At 40.7% G+C, this 17,472-nt stretch overlaps 1 protein-coding gene across 1 annotated transcript; it reads left to right on the top strand.

Moving 5' to 3' along the window:
* The first annotated feature begins 2,808 nt into the window (after positions 1-2,808).
* On the top strand, positions 2,809-15,071 carry ATP6V1G3 (ATPase H+ transporting V1 subunit G3). The gene is made up of 3 exons (XM_082003254.1): positions 2,809-3,754; positions 11,498-11,598; positions 14,830-15,071. The coding sequence occupies exons 1-3, from the start codon at positions 3,673-3,675 to the stop codon at positions 15,001-15,003; spliced, it is 357 nt and encodes a 118-aa protein (XP_081859380.1). The 5' UTR covers positions 2,809-3,672; the 3' UTR covers positions 15,004-15,071.
* The last annotated feature ends 2,401 nt before the right edge of the window (positions 15,072-17,472 follow it).

Below are 17,472 nucleotides of genomic sequence, written 5' to 3'. Positions count from 1 at the left end.
ACATGGTTGTTGAATTCAGAGACAAAAAGCCATGATTTTGAGAAACCTGTGATGGTTTTCACTGCATACATTTTAATTTACGCACAAAGACCTGTTGCCATTAATGCTGACATTACATACACCTTCTCAACATGATAGATCTTACGCCATTTGAAGGTGCTCCATTTTCATCAGAAAAGCAGTCTTCGTCGTGGTGTAGGAAGCCATGCAGGTGTGCACCCTGCTTTTCCTTACTTAGGCCTTTCTAGAGGAAGAAAACAAAAGGCGCACACTGACACACAAAAGCATCCGCGCCAGCCGCCCTGCCTGACGTGCTGCTGATTTTAACGCTTTATCATTGAATCAATGTCACTGCTTTGAAGCTGTAGCCTGAACAAAGCGTACTGCTTAGCAGTCATAGCAGCTCATTTGGAAAGAATATTTTTTATAATAAAAAAGTGATTTAAAAAAAAAATGTGTGTGCTTTGGGAAATACAGCCACAGAAGCAATGCATGGGAGACCTTCAACTTAAATACATTTCCGTGCAAACTCTGCCTGCTGCCCTCCTACATACAGGAGAGTCTGTGCACACTTAAACCACAATAAAAGGATGTCACAGCACTGCCTTTACTGCTCAGTGGTAGACAGACTGAGAAGTTGTCATATTCATGCTAGCTAAAGCTCAATCTGAGTAACAGCAAGCAGATTTTTTTCTAAATAAAATAAACTGAACTACCTGGGGTGAACTTACCCCCTGGCCCTGAGCTGCCTGCTGCAGAGAGAAGGCAGCAGCTGCACAGCCTCCGTCTAAAAGAGGAATGCTTGATTTGGAGTGTTTCTGCCCGTTAAGCTGTGGATGAGCCACGGGAGCTCCGCAGGGTCTCTCATCCCTTGGAAGACTCTTCATTTCTTTGCTCCACGGCTTTGCTTTGGGGGAGCGAGTATGCCAAAATTGAGCCCTTTTTTCCCTTTCTGTCGGTGGGGATAACTAGAAAAGGCTCAGGAAATTCTGGGGACTGAGATAGCTGGATGAGATGCTGAGAAGAAAATGGAGGAGCCTTTAAAAAAACCCAAAGAAACCAAACATCTCTCTGCCCTCTCTCCCTCTGGTAACACCTCTCTTCACCCCCACCACCAGTCACTACATCGGCTTCTCTTCTCTAATTAAATGAGTCTGGACCTGACTTGGAAAGAAAGCTGGCGACTACGACACAGAGAAGTTTCTTATTAGCTTGTGTGATGAAGTAGGAGCCTGTTTGGTCAGTTAGTGGCTTAACCTACTTTATTTTAATGAGTTATCCATGAAGTGGGATACACAGAGGTGCCATGTCAACATAGTCTGAGATAGTCACCATCAGAAAAGCTTTGAAATTAGTTCTAAGTGGCATTACTTTGTGTGGAGTCTAACAAAATGTGTATAAGCACCAGCCAAAATAATCATCTTCTCCCCTGCAGAGGCGTACCAGTATCTGCCTGATGCCATAAGGAGTGCCAGCATGGCATGCTATCACACTGTATATGAACTAACTACAAGGAAAATTATAAAGTGAGATATATTTTTTTAATCAGAAAAACATTGAAATATGTGAACTGTGACATCTGCAGCTCAAATGATCTGCTCAAGAAATACATGAATTTTTTAAACAATGGAAGAGTTTTGTAATCTGTTCAAGGGTGGATTTTTTCCATAAAAACTCATCCTATAGAAATAATTTCTGTGAAATATTGATTAAAATTAAGATTGTAAATATCAAAATTCAAATCATTGCTGAGGCCCACGTAACATAATTACAGTATTGAGAACTGCTCTGAAAAAAAATCAAACGGTCTGACTCCTGACGCTTGCAGCCAAGTCCAGAAACTCTGAAACAGTTTAGTTTGCTAGCAGTTTTGTAACATTTCTGGTAGCAATGAGATTTGCTTGACGAGACCCTTTGCCTGGAATATACTTTTGATGTCTGAGACAAGCCTGACATTTCCACTTCCTATTTAATTTTTAAGTAACTACTGCTTTAAAGTTCTGAGCTCAAGTTTCCTGCCCCAAGTAAACCAAATCTTTTCATTTTTTACTTTCATTTTCCACTTCTGCTTTTCTTTGCTGGTCAGAGCATTTGGAGTTGAGCCCCAGTGGCACAACAGGCTTCCTAACCCTCCAGTTTCTACATTTGCTGTAGAATTGATCATCACGTCCTTTTATATGTCTGAATAAAATAAACTTCAAGGCTATGCATTCAAATCTTCTAAAAATAGTGCCATGTCTGCTCTCTTGTAGCTAGAGCAGATTTCAGTGCTGGAGATGAGGAAGCGTCTCTGGATGAAGGTTTCTGGATGAAGGAAGAAACACTGTGACTAATATGCTGTAAGAAATAGACATTTTCTCAAGAGGGATCCTGGGTGGAATTTGACTCCGAGATCTCACAAATCAGAAAACAAAACCACTTCCCTTTCAAAGTGCCAGTGCTATAGTCATTCAGAGCACAGCTGAAGACAGTAATAGGGCAAAAGGCTTCTCCCTCCATTTTCCCCTCAAGACTGGAGCTATCTGGGGGGAAAAATACAAAACTCGTAACAACAGTACGCATTCCCTCATAAGGACCAGGTAACAGCCTTGCAGCAAGCAAGCAGCATGGCACAGAAAAGAAAGGGCCCTACAGCAAGGGCCATTAGCAGAGAGCACGATGTAATTGTTATATGTACATATTTTATAATATATATGCAGAAATCATATGTATTCACATATATGTATAAATATATCTGTAATCACAGCCAGAAATACCCATTTAGATCGGAAGGTGATCTCTGGTCCTGACACAACTGTGTCAGAAGAACTTGCAGTAAATATGCTTTGCTCATGCTATGAAGTAGCAACGGGATGTGCACCTACAGCCACGCTCACACATTCATTTGACTGGGGTGTGTGTGTTAGATTCTTGATTCTTCAATCAAGAAAACTTGAAAGACCTCAATCACCAGTCATACGTTCCCAGAGTCTGTATCTTGGAGCTAATCCCACAGCTTCCCACCACCGCACTCCTCTCTCTCATGGCAGATTAAAACACAGAGCACACCTCAACCACCACATGCTTTTTTAAACTTTAGTCCCTGATGAATTTACTTCCAATGAAGATTTTTTTTTACGGGAAAAAACTAACAAATAACATTAAGAAGTAACACCAAACAGAAGACTGTAACTAGTTCACTGTGTTAACCAAAACTACTTGTTGACTGAGGCTGATTCTTCACATTCACAGGAAGTTTTATTAAAAGGATATTCTAAGAAACAATTTTTTTCCCCTCAGTTCCTCTGACATGATTAACTATATTCTGCTTCAGCAATAGAAGATTTAAAAAAAAAAACCAAACAAAAAACCAAAACAAACCCTACATTAAACTACGGGCCACTTGGAGTGCTCTTCTCTTCTTTTCCCAGTGTGTTAATCGGATACTTCAGCTTTTCGGTGACCCTGAGGAGGGGAGAACATTCCTTTCAACCTCGCTGCTGTGTTTTTCTGATTACACTAGCAGGCCTTTTTGCCCAGCAGCAATCCAGGCAGAGCCGGCTGGTTTGGCGCAATCTGGAAGGCTGTTGTAGTAACAGACAGAACAAAAAGCACAGGGAAGAGCCTGGCGGCTGTATAAAACTCCCTCCGAGCTCCAGTCCCCACAGAAGTGCACCAGCCTTGGCAATCAGCATGACCAGCCAGTCTCAGGGAATCCAGCAGCTTCTGCAGGCAGAAAAACGTGCCAAGGACAAACTGGAGGAAGCCAAAAAAAGTGAGTAGCTGGCCTGGTTTTACTGTAGTTTTCTACTGTGTAAGCTCTTCAGAATTACAGTGGCTCACAGAAAAACAACACTATTTCATCTATGTACATCGCAACTGTGCTGCTTCTAAGCTTTCTTCTCACCTGCATTAGTGCTGTGCCTTGACTGCAGCCTGAACATTCAGAGCTTGCTTAAAATTCTGTGTGCACGTGTGTGCGTGCCTGCACGTGCCTCATTACATTAAACAAGGTTTTCTTTGTTATATTCATCCTGCCACTAAGATTTATTCTTGCTTTATCTCAATGCCAATAATGCCATTACAGGCTTCCTCAGGTATTTAAACTAGAAGCCTACATGCCCCTGGCTGCCAGCTCTGGAGGACCAGACTCCAAGCTCTCTATTTCTCTTTATAGGTCTTGTATAAATTTTTCAGTGTTCCTCTTTACTTCTGAAATTTAGTAAGTTGCTTCTAATCTCTTAAAAAAATTAAATGAAAACACAGGGAGACTTCAGCACAATGGTAGTAATGACGGTCACAGTACAATCACAAGAACTGTCAGCACTGTGGTCGGTCATTCCTGTAAGTCAGGAATGACCTTATTACATGGTACAAAGAATCAGCAAGCGATTAAATGTTCAATTTAAAATTAATATCTTGTTTGCTGAATGCCTAAATGCCCAGGGCAAAGCATGTGCAGCTATCCAATAACAATAAATTAATATATTTTTGTTCTAGTCAAACGTAAGCAAAAAAGTAGTAACAACAAACGTAAAAATGAACGTATCTGCTAGAATAATTTCAATCAAAGAAATAATTCCCCTGGCAGTCTTTCTATTATCCACTTTCTTAATTTTCTGCATTCATCCCCCTGCGATTTAATGCAAAATATGATGACCTTATTCTCCTGAATGTAGGTACCAACCAACGTGAGTCAGTGATATGCATTAGCAGTGAAACATTAATACTGTTTCATGGAGTTATCTTGATTTAGAAACCAGCAGCAGGAAACAACGTTGTCTTGCAGGACTCAACTAAAATGCATGAAGGTGATGTCACGTGCTGCAAGAGTGTGATGAAGGAATATATTTTGTTTTCCATGGAGAAATAGAAGCTAAACAAAAATAATTTGTGTAGTTCCCATATCCTTTCTACACAGAAATCAGCATTGCTCTATTGTCATTAATTATTAGTGCAACATGTTAATTTGTACATCAGCACACAGAAAATAAGTAGGAAGGCAATACTCCACCCCTGAGCACCCAGCCACTGCCTGTGCCCTGCAGAAGCAACACAGAGAAAAAAAGAAAAAAAAAAGTCTCCCGTCTTCATAAAACAGAAGGCTCACGACAAGGTGTTTGGGGTTACTGCTCCCAACCTGAAAGCAAGGAATAATCAAGCGATTTGACCCTATATAGCCAAACGAGGTGCCCTCAGTGGGACGCTTCTTCCCGTCTCACATAGGGCAGAGGAAACGCACGGTTGCCCAGAGCAAGAAGCAAGAAAGCATATGACGTGGGAAGGCACAGCCCCTGGTGAGGGAGTGGGGTTTGGTCTGAACACAGGCTGCAGAATTAGGCCTCCAGCTATGATAGCTTGATGTTGATTACCCTTTAATTTTGGGTTTGACTTTTTTGTTTTCATTTGGTTTGCTTTTGTAAAACCAGAAAAGTCAGACTGGCTTTTCCTAAAAAAGTTAAAAAGAGGTTTCATAAACTAAGAACTTCAGAAAAAGAAAAGCATCATTATGACATAAAAGTAACGACAAAAGATGAGTTTCTTGCGGAATCCAGACATGGTTACAGGTGCATTTACTCTCCTCTGCAAAAAACACACTCCCCTGTCATCACCTCAGCCCCACAGCGAGTGCTTCTGATAAGCACAGGGCTTCTTACAGATAAAGTATCTTCCAGACACCTCTGAGCCAGAAACTTGACTTAAACCACTGCCTATACCTAGCAGTGTATTACTGTTGAGGTAGGAGTTATTCAGTAGCTACAGAAAAACAGCCATTAAGAATTTTGCTATCAGTAAAAATATTTAGAGTAAAAATATTTCATCAGTATGACTTTCTTCTCTTTTACTTTTAAAACCAAACTTTTATTTTGCCTTTATAAAATACTATGAGGGAAAAGAAAAATTTCTCATACATAAAAATCTGAAAAAAAATCTGAAAAAATCTTGGTTTTTCCAAGGACTACTCCACCCTGGATTTTGTGCTAAACCAAGCATTGTAGCTAATCTAACAGAACAATTATACCTAGAAAATCATTACTATATTCAACATTACAGTAGGTTTGCAGTGAAGCTACAAGATATAAGGGATTCTTTTTGTGCCAAATCCAGTTATGCCAGGTCAGAATAACTCAAATAGTCTCTTCCCCAGAGTGATTCCGCAGTTAGAACAGCATAAAGGATTGCATACTTTGCCTCTTAGCATAAAAACTAAGATAAAAGGAAACACAGGAAATGCACCCAATATATCCAGTGCAATCAGTTAACCTGGGCACACACAGTCCGGACAAACAGGGCGAGGACACGCTGCTTCACCCCAGGAAACACCAGCCCAGATCCACCTGGTACCAGTTCAGACCAGCAGCTTCTGCTCGGGGCCTGGCACTCTGCGGATCTGGGCTGCAAGCGAAAGCAATGAACCCGTCCAGCGAGTGCCGATGCAGTCCCGTCCCTGCCAAACTGTACACGTGACCTCCTCTGTCACCGCAAGCGGCCACGGCGCAACACCCCTGCAGGAATGAGCCCGCTCACTCTGTGTACCTTGTGATGCGAGAAGAATGAAAGGCAGATCCTTCATGGGGGACAACCAGGAAAAGCCATTTTCAAGGAAATGTGATCAGCAAAACTACCTTTACGTAAACCCGTCAGTGTTTACAGTTGATACTCAGATAACCAGATCAAAATGTAGCACGAACACACATAATATTGTATATAAACAGATAATGGGCCTAGTTTTTGCTGACGTATGTGCAGCTGTTCGTAATGCAAAATCCGCTTCAGATAACTGAAAAATTAGGAAATAAATAAAATTACATTTATAGACATGAAGCAAAGCAAAAATACAGTGCTAAAGCTCCTCTGTACATGCTTTTTCGTACTTCTTGCTCAATACGCTTTATCCTGGCTTCCAATATATTTACTGTATCATTTGACCGATGTCACTTCTACCTGACAAATTATTAATAGTTTGTTGGTAAATGCACACATGCAAGGCTGAAACTATTAAATAGATTAAACACAAACCAAAACAGTCTGCGATCCTTTGGCCTTTTATACACAGCACTGCTTTATCTATCATTCTTGCTTTAAGCATAATTTGGATCCCAGAAATAACTGAGCATTGTCAGAGCCAAGACATCAATTCCTGAAAATCCTTTTGGGTAAAACAAGGGAAACAAATGTGTCATGAACACTGGGTTTAGCAAAACTTGTTTTCCAATAGATTTTTATATCTTGGCTTGAATATCTAATGCCTAATAAAATGAAAACTCAGATGAAAGATCTCAGGAAATCAGATTAAAAATAAAAGTTAATCAAAATAAGATATTATAAACAGAATTATATCCATGGTGCTCACTTGGATAATATCCAGGACATATTTTATCTGCTGAAAGAGCTATACATACTGATCAGCTGCTCCTATTGTATTTTATTAAAAGTGCAAAATAGTCGTCTCAAAATGAGCATCCTTAAATCCCATTTTGCAGACAATTTAACACTCTCAAAGACAACTGAAATGGTCCTATTTAAAGAAAATATGATTAATTTTTGGCAACTTCTTCATATGACATGATTTCTGTGCAGAAATTCAGCTAAAAGCCTAGATGCTATGTTTGAAAACACAAAGCCAATTTTAGAATGGTTGGTTTTGGAAAGTAGGATAACAGTGTGTGAGCAAATTAGAATGCAACATCTTTGCTTTCTACTGTCTTTTTCTTGCAAGATCTAAAAAACCTTCAACAATCTAAAAAACCTTACCAGTTCTTTCGGACCTAATCAGCTCTAGGTATTTCATTAACACCACAGAAATGCCTAGAAAGAAGAATATAACTTTTTTCCATGCTAATAATGCCTTCCCAGGTTAGGTAAGAAAATCTAACACAGGGCTGACCTGTTACAGAAAGTTGGTTAGGATTTGGCCAATTTAACACGATGCCTAGAAATGTCTAGGCTGCCAGCTAGCGTAATCATGGGCAAGAGTGGACAAGGAACCCAGGCATAGCACAGCTGCTTTGCTGCTCCCCATCTTTAAGGATGGGGAGGAGAGACAAAGGGGCAGCAGCAAACCTGGCCCCCAGGGCCAGGGGTAGGCCCTTTGGGGTAGAAGTCTCTTCAAACTCGGAGCTTTCTCTACCTCACCTTTACGATCCTAAAGGAAATGTCATAGGGACACAGAATCATGGACTAGTTTGGGTTGGAAGGGAGCTTCCAAGGTCATGTAGTCCAACCCCCTGCAATGACCAGGGACATCTTCAACTCGAGCAGGTTGCTCAGAGCCCCATCCAACCTGACCTTGAATGTTTCCCGGGATGGGGCATCTACCACCTCTCTGGGACAGGTTGGTTTGCCCATCCTCCTGTATTTCTTCCCCTCTTTTTGCATGATCTTGGCTGAATTTCAATGCTCTAACACCCTTCAGTGTGTAAGGTTCGATTTCAGCTCTGCCGAGCTCTGTAGAGAATCCCATCCAGAAGATCAGTAAGACTTTGAAAAGGCAATCCCATATCGCACAAGTAAGGTAGCAGACAAGTGGTTAATAACAGACTGATTAATTAATTTTGGTTTGTCTCTAGTGAAACAGCAGGTTAAGCTATAGTTTCTGCTTAACTTAATCAGGTGCAGCATATGCACTATCGCATATGTTGGCAGTTGCCGATTCTGTCCACAACGTTGTTGAACTAGCAGTAATTTACTCACAGCTTTTCCACTTAATTAAATAAGAAGCAGCAGGTTCCTGCTGTGCCAATCCTAAAGGCATCATGGAAAAATGAAATGGCTGCCACCCTACAGTGACACCCTATGTATTGTGCTTACTCCAGTGCACTGTCAAGAGCTTGACATGTATGTGTGTATATATATATATACACACACACTTTTGGTTCACTAGCTACATTGTCAGAGCTGTTGTTATACAGTTAATCTCTTTCCATTTTGTCCTTTTTAAATGGATTTATTTGTCTATCCAGTGGCCAAATATGCAACATATTTACTACAGATGGCCCCCCAGATGGAATTTGAAATTAAAATCCCACTGATTTTGAAATAATTTAATTTGCTCTAGAGATCCAGTTCCTCAGCTGGTGAAGTTGGCAGAGCTTCATCGTAGTCACTCCCCCCGACTTCCAGCTCCAGAGAATCCCCGGCGGCTCCGCTCCTAGAGGAAAACTCTGTAAAAGGCTGCTCAGCTCCAAATTTGGAGAGATGAATAAGGGAAACTTCAAAATACAGACCTAAACCTGCTTTCTAATTTTGTTGTCCAGACTGATGTCAAGCTCTTAACACAAATCTGTCAGTTTATGCATACTGGTCCCAAGACTTCATACAGTGAGTGGCAGAAGCTGAGGGAATCGGCCCTTATCAAAAAAATACAATCTCTGGGAAAGCACACACTAGGTTTTAGACTGCCTCTCTGCCCCTTTATAGGTAAGCACGGTGCCTAGGTGGCAGAAAGGCTCTGAGAAATAATTAACTACACAAGAGAGCACTGCACTGATAAACTGAGAGTCAGTAAAGCTAGCTAGTTCCTCACCAGGTTGCTCCTGGAACTTTAACAGGATTGCTTTAACAGGAATGTTAAAAGCCTTTATACAGTCACGCACCGCGGGCCCCACAATAAGCACACCCACAAAATCAAACAGCCCAGGAATCAAGACTTTAAAGGGAAATTCACCTTTCAGGCATCTCTCTGCTTCTACTCACCCATCTGCAGATAATGACTTCAGAAGGAGCCATCAACTGGGCAATTAATTTACTGCTGGATCGGGCATTTTACCCAGGATTTTGTTGAATCTCAGATGTATCACAAACAACAATCTTCCTCCCAAGATTCAGCTTCCTCATTGTGCCATGCACAGTGGAAGCCGATTGCTATATGCCACACCTCATAAGGCTTCAGAAGCCCAGCACAGGTGCAACCAATCCAATGTAGGAGCCTGGAGAAAATAAATCAGAAATACTAATGCTCGTCTTTCTAGCCTAGTTGGAGAATATTCCTTAGGATTTCAAAAAAGGTACTGTTTTCAAGCTTGCATGCTTGAATTGAAAGATTTTAAAAGAAAAAAAAAAACTTACAGAAATATTCATATTGCTCAGTGATGTTAAGTAGATGGTTACAGTAAGTAAATAAATAAATGGATGTTTCACACATGACATCAAGATGCCCTTTTCAGTTGCCTAGCCTCCACTTTCTCATTCTTGTGATATCCTACTTTAAGCAACTAAGCAATAGCTTTTTCAGCCATTGAAGACATTTCTCCCATTAAGAAAAGGGAGCAAGCTTATCCCCTCCCACCCCTAAAATTCTAGCTGTAGAGCAGAAAGAGACCCCAAAAATCAGCATCAGCCCAGATATCTCAAATACAACATATCAACTTTCAGTGCAAGAGGTTTACAGCCCCATCATCAGTTGGAAAGTGACTTTTTCCTCACAAAGTATAGCAGAGTCCTGTGAAGATTCACGCAACTTTACCAACTTTATATAAAATAGGCAGACAGAGATGCATCACTGTGGGGTGGTTATGGCATGTTCAATGCTTGCTTCATGTAAAAACTGACGCTTCTCATTCCCATCAAACCTTTTACTCCCACCCTTTACATAACAGCCCTGCTAGACCAAGGAACTACCTTATGCCCAGTTCTGCAATGACCTACGTGGCCTCGATTTGACAAACCCTTAGCATTTTACCTAAGACAAAGTAACAATTCACAGTGAACAAAATTAAGTGTGTAAACAAGCCTGTTCAGGAGCAACAGCCTACAATGCCACCTTACAGATCACCCTCCTGTTTAAAAAGAAAAAGGAGAGAAAAAAGATTTTTACATCACTTTCTTATTTTCTGTGCATTGGTAGAGAATACCATTGACCTCATTTTTCTCTTAATCACTCACCTCTGCATTTAACAAATGTTAGGGGAGAAGGGTGGGGGGAGAAGATGACAAAGCCTGAAGGCTGCAACTCAGTTTGGTAGTGGTTGAGACATATCTTGCAGTACTTTGGAAATCTGCCAGCTCTAAGCAGAATCCAGTTGGTGTGGGATGAAGGGATGCTGGCAACCAATCAATATAGCAAATCTTACAGAATAACATCTTTTCCCATCAGTGACAACTAAAATCTGTTATCTGGCTGCTACTATTGCTGTGAAGGAAAGATAGATATTTATTTAAACACCAAGCTGTGATTACCAAAAAAAAAAAATCAGCATTTGTGTTATGAGAAAATGTGTAGTTGCAAAAAGACTTCTGTTGTTAGCAAACCAACAAGTTTTTCATTTGATGTGTGCTTTCGGACAGGGAGTTGGTCTCAGAAGATGGGTACTTGTGTGACTGGCTTTCAATCAAAAAGTACTCTACCTAAATCACTTTGGCTCTTCTGACCATTCTTGTACAAATAAAGCTGCTGTTGACTTTGCTCAAAGCTTTGTCCATTTTACTATGCCATGTCAAATATCTCCGATTTAGAAAGATTCATCTTTTGGGATACAGTGACAAGTGTGAAGTAAATCCCTGTTTCTTCCCCCATTAGGAAAGGGAAAGAGGCTGAAGCAGGCCAAAGAAGAAGCCATAGCCGAGATAGACCACTACCGGTTACAGAGGGAGAAGGAATTTAGGAACAAGCAAACAAATGTAAGAAACCTGCATATGTTCTTTTGTAGCGTCAATCTGCTCAATGGTGAAACAAATTGCTTCAAACAGAATTACATGGAGACTTCTGCAAACCAACATGATCATACTGATTAAATACAGAGATGTCATCTATGCTGATGACTTCATTTTGACTTCTTCATAGGCTTTGAATGCATTTGTAGAAGGCATTGTGGACTTTCACCGCTAAAATTATCCAGATTCTGTATTTAGTTCATGCTTGTCCTTTGAAGATGTATCTTCCTTAAGGAAAAATACCTTTAGGTCCTCCTCCTTTAACTCCAGACAGACCTCATTCCTGTCTTGAGACTGGAGGTTTCAGTAAGGTGGATGTTTCAGTAAAAGCGAAGATTTAAAATCTTTCTATTTCTGTTCCACTTTAGCTGACTTTTTTGACTGCATAGAAGACCATATCTTTGATGAACCGAAATCACCAAAATGTTGAGTTTTTCACTACATTTTTATAGTAAAAGTAGTCTGGCTGATATTTTCATATCTGAATTACAGTACATTTTATTCATGTATGCCATCTTGCAGTCTTCTGTAGTATTTTCATGCAGGTTCACAAACTGTTCTCTTTTTACTTGGTGACCCTTCCTCTTATGTTTTTGTTTTTGTTCTTGTTCTTGTTCTTGTTTTTTCCCCTGCTTGTTTTGTGCAAAGGCAAGAAAACTACATGTGCAAAAGCAGACAAAAAAAAAGCCAGAAGTCAAATAAAAACTGCTTTACAAACCTGTCATTTCAGTCACACTTCACATAAAGCATTTTCCAGCAGAGATCACAAGCCTTAGGAAAAGATATATACACAAAGTCTCTAACATACACTGCCAGCCCCCAGACACACTGTCACACAGCCAGGCCAGGTGGAACTGTCTCATCTCAATTTCAGATGTTTACTGACAGTAAAACAAAGTAAAAACACCTCTAAAATTTGTTCACCTTTTCAGTCAAACCAGACTGTGTTCTAGGTCTGAAATAGCAGAAGGGAAAAGATGCTGCTTTGGTGTGAACTCAACTTTTTCATCTGAAACAAAATTAAAGCTGCAGGGAAAGGCCACTGTTTGTCGACTGAACATTTCACGCAAGCAGGACAGAGCACATATTGCTCCTCAAATGACAGCATGTTGTACAAGATCATCGCAGTCCTCCTTCACATTCCCTGACCCCATTATGTCGAACATTTATCTACCCAGACAAATGTCATCATCATTAACCTGTGCCTGGAAGGCAGTCAGGAGTTCCAGCTAAGCCAGTTGCAGAGGGAAGTCTGATGCCCAGTTCAGTTTACTGGCTCAGGTATTTGGGCACAAGTATTTTTAATTCTTTGTCACAGCCTCATTTAATGCTATTCCTTCTCTCACTTTGTGTTACTGCATCTAAACTGGGATAAATTTTCTCATACTATGAGATGTTCCACATCAGTCCAGAATGAACAACAGCAGCAACAGAAAATAACAATTAATTTGAGGTTAGAGTGTCAATATGCAAGATCTTTTTTCCAAATATACAAAATTTAAGCCCAGATCTCAAACTAATTCTGCTAGGGCTCATGGTGTTTGTACTCGGGGTCTGAGATCACCAAACTCTGGACATACACAGCCTAGTTCTGAATTTTGTGGCTTCCAAGTCAATGTAACGTTTCAGCGACTTTGGAATGACACTAGCATAGAACCCATATGGGCAAAATAAGGAACAGAACTTCAAGGTCAGCAGATCTCATAGACTAAGCAGAGCATTGTTTGCATTCTGACAAGAAAACAGTCTTCAAACTCAGAGGCAGAAAAAGGGAAAAATATACATAGAACAGTAAGAATCTACAATCTCAAGTTACAGTATTAGCATGAAATGAGAGAGCAGGTTCTTAGTCTACAGAGGCTCTTCTTTAAATTATAATACTCTTCTTGAGGTTTTTCAAAAGTATTTAGTAGCTGGATAACATGCAACCATCTGGGATCTCTAGAAAGTTATTTTCCCCAGTGGAAAAAATCAGCTTCATAAATCTGGTCTAAGCTGTACAATCTTTCCCACATGAGACCCTTACAAGTTGTCTAAAAGCTAAAATAAAATGCCAACTAAAAATAGTTACTATAGAAAACTATAATCTTTTCCTGATATTTACAGTTATGTCCACATCCTGTATTTCTTCCAAATCAGAAAGTATTTTACATCTGGATTATGGACAAACTTCTTACTACATTTCCAGGTACTGATAAATAGAAATGCAAAGGTGATTTGTGCAAAAGATCTTAACTCAGCCACTCTTCCTTCTTTTAAGGACTAAGTTGGGCTGAAATCACATAGGAAATAAAGTTAATGACTCCTCCCTTGTTTCTGGTCATCCTCTAGGTATCCCACTAACATCACAGGTTAGCTTCAGCTGCTAATCCACCCCAGAGAACCATGGCAGGAACAGGACAAATATGTTTCTTATTCCTTTCTTACGATGTCAGCGTGCAGAAATTTCTTGTGCTCTCCCCCATGGAATTCTTTAGCTGGAAACCAATTTCTCTGCCGCTATCTGAAGGACTTTTCTATAAGGGAAGAATTCAAGGGATGTTGGGGCTGTGGGGGAGGAGAGAGCAGAGTCACAGATTTGGAACGTGTGCATCTGTTTATAACATAACCTTGCTAAAATGTTCAGCTAGTCCAGAGTCAATTAAATTCTAAGCGAATGTCCTGATATTAACTGTGCCAGAAGCTGTCTGGTATTTCGCCAGATAAGAAAATGTAACATTAAAAGACCTTGTCTGAGGCCTGTTGAGGGTTATACATCACTAACTGCTGAAGACATTTCAAGTACTCTGAAACTGTAATTATGCATTGCCAGGAAGGCTTTCCCATGTTTTGCTCCTTAGCTGCACTCACATTCGTTCTCAGTGAGGCCAAACGAAGCATACTGGTGATAGAACTTAGCTGACTAGTCATTAAAATAGAAAACAAATTAAAATGAGCGATATAAAAGACAAAAAATGTACAATGTTGTTCCCACAGTGAGCTGGGAAATGTTCATTACATGGGGAGATTCCCATTGCTAATGAGCATATGAAAGAGTTCCTTTTAATCCTGTTTTTATGCATACAGTTCAACCTAGATCATAACCTTACTGTTGGGAAGCACTGTGACATGTTTGCATTATGCTTATGCTAGATGAAAGTACAATAAACACAGTCATATACAATCCTTTATTTTGCTCAGAGGACTTCTGCTTTTCAGGTAATGGGGTCCCAAGGTAACCTCTCTGCTAAAATAGAAGAGCAAACAACGGAAACCGTCCGAAACCTCACTAGCAGCTACCACAAGAACATGGAGAGCATGATGAAAAAGCTTTTGAACACAGTATGTGACATCAGCCCTGAAGTTCACCCAAACTTCAGACACGCAGTTTAAGATCCACTGATAGGCTGGGGAAGGATGTTTGTAAAAAGTAGCCTTCTTTCTTGATAAGCATAAATATTTCCTCATTTATTGTTTCTGTATGTGTGAGAAAAAAGAACACTAAAGCCAAAAGCACAGAGTGCCACACAGGCTTTTGATGTGACAAGAATTATATAGGGTTTCACAAGCATTTGTTGGAATATTGTTTCCTGTTGGTAGCTAAGCCTCTGTCATTTAGACAAGGGCAAGTCAACAACAGCAGAATAAATGATTATTTCACACCAGCAGCTTTTCAGTGGGAGTCTTTATTCCTTTTCTCTTATAGTATGTTCTGTACTAGGATGTGGTGTTGCATAAAGTTTGTTTATCCCAATATTTATTGTACTTCAAGTCATGTGAAATAGAGTATCACAAAAACTTAAAATAAAGCATTCCCCTTTTGCTTGTGACACACAGAGTGGTCAGGTTATGGACGATACAGGAACTGTACAGCTTTTGGTCAAAAAGAATATGTCAAACATTTTCAATTTTTGTCTGCTGATTTAAAGCAAAATATAGCCGACTTGTACAGAATTATGTTCAAAGCCCTTACTCAAGGTATTGTCTTGCTGCTTAACTACACCACAAACTTTATATAGCTTTGTTAAGTCTGAAAAATGAGAACAAGAGTAATCATTATTTACGAAATTGCTTTGGTTCAAGGTGCAGACGAGCGCATCCATCGTTATCTATACAGTTACACCGAAAGCACAGGAATCCATGGGCTCAAAATCTACACCAGTTACGCTAAATGGTACCTTAATCCACAGGTTGTTCACCGAAATCACAACAGTTAGAGCTTACTTCTGTTACCCTAAGTGACCCTGAGTAATACCTCCCTCTGTAATGGCACAGATTTCCCTTGGAATAAATTCTACTGAAGTTACAAAAATACAATATGATCTGGTGCTTTCAAGGTGAAGCCCATTAAATCTGATAAGAGGTTGATGGGAGGCACTGATGAAGTGGGGGTCTGGCACACACCTGCTTCATGAACCCCCTTAATGCCTTGTCTCCACTACAGAATTACACAGAATTAGAAAAGAAGCTTGAGAAATTGCAATGCCTAGCACACAATAGCCAGGATTTTCAGTCCACGCAGACACAGACAAATCATTTCAATTTCACAGCAGCTAGTCATAGGCAATCTGCTGTTCCAGCGAGGTTTACACAGCTGACATGCTGTCATGTGTAAAATGACCATAAAGCTGTAGTCAACTTAATGTCAGCAAACATGACTCCTCAAGGCTGTGCCTGGATGCTACATAATCTCCAAGCCTGGATTGTTAGTGTCTCCTATGCTTGATTATATTCTCTGGGGAAGCAAGGATGCTGAGGAATGGGAAAGAGACTAGAAATTCTATTGACATCAGCTGAAAGGCTCATTTGTTTAGGAGTGCTTTGAATTGAGTTGTGATGGGCTTTGATTTACTGAGGGGATGAAGTCCAGTCCCAGCCTATGCGCACGAGCCAAGGCAGGCACCGTCCCGCACGGCACAGAGCAGTGGGGATTGTCTCATTGCCTCGGCGCACGTGCCTCCAGTTTGGGTTATGGCTGCAGTCCCCATGCAGTGCTCAGCTGTGAAGCATGTATTTTCTGTGAACATAAACAGTCACCAAGGTGGACGCTAATCTCTCACAAGAACTCGCTGCAGCATTGAGGACTGCTCCGCTTTCCCTTCCGGGCCAGCTCCGCAGCCTTGGCACCGGTTATCACTCCTAAACATACAGAAATGTTGCCGGCTCAGCTGCAGAAGGAAGGCAACGGGGGATCCATTGCCAGCTGTATGGGATAGCAATACACACCCCTGTACAGTGAGAGCAGAATTGCCACAGCGTGGTGGGCAGCAAACTAGAGAAGTGGTTTTTGAGGAGGCCAGCAACCCAGATTAGGTGAAATAAAGCTTTGCCTTCTTTCATTGCCCTGTTTCTTTTTATGACATTTGCCCTTTCCCTCATTCTTGCCAAAATCTGTCTTCTGTCACCAACTGCTTCTCTTGCAAAGCTTCTGCCCTCCTTTCAAGGCTACTCTCTGCCCTTCTGGTCCCAAGGTCACAAACACATCACTTATTTAAATCTTCTTTAAAATACATTATCCCGTGAAAAATGCCAATTTTCCTTGACAAAAACCTGAGCGCATGGTGAGGGACAGCAGAAGTCCCCAGCAGCGCGGACGAGCGCTGTCTCAGGACGCAGTGCCCCTGTGCCATCTCTCACACGGTGACACTGCACTGCAATCACAGCAATGACCTGCCTGTACCCTTGCTATCACCTGCATGCCTGAGATACAAATTGGCTCTTAAGTACTCAAACTTTCTGAATGTGATTATTTTCTTGAACCGTGGCCAGAATGAAAAGCTACTGCTCATGACAAAGGAATGAATTTGTTATGATTAGCTCTTTGATCTTGAGAGATATAAATCTGAGAGCTTTCAGCACTCT

This window comes from Phaethon aethereus, assembly GCF_964289735.1.
Source record: "Phaethon aethereus genome assembly, chromosome: 8".
Lineage (NCBI taxonomy): Eukaryota > Metazoa > Chordata > Aves > Phaethontiformes > Phaethontidae > Phaethon > Phaethon aethereus.
This window is presented reverse-complemented; position numbering and strand designations above follow the sequence as displayed.

Excerpts from the sequence above, each read along its gene's own strand:
- ATP6V1G3 (XM_082003254.1), top strand. The coding sequence starts at position 3,673 with ATGACCAGCCAGTCTCAGGGAATCCAGCAGCTTCTGCAGGCAGAAAAA. Across the intron at positions 3,755-11,497 it reads ACTGGAGGAAGCCAAAAAAA|GAAAGGGAAAGAGGCTGAAG; the intron begins GTGAGTAGCTGG and ends TTCCCCCATTAG. Across the intron at positions 11,599-14,829 it reads TTAGGAACAAGCAAACAAAT|GTAATGGGGTCCCAAGGTAA; the intron begins GTAAGAAACCTG and ends TCTGCTTTTCAG.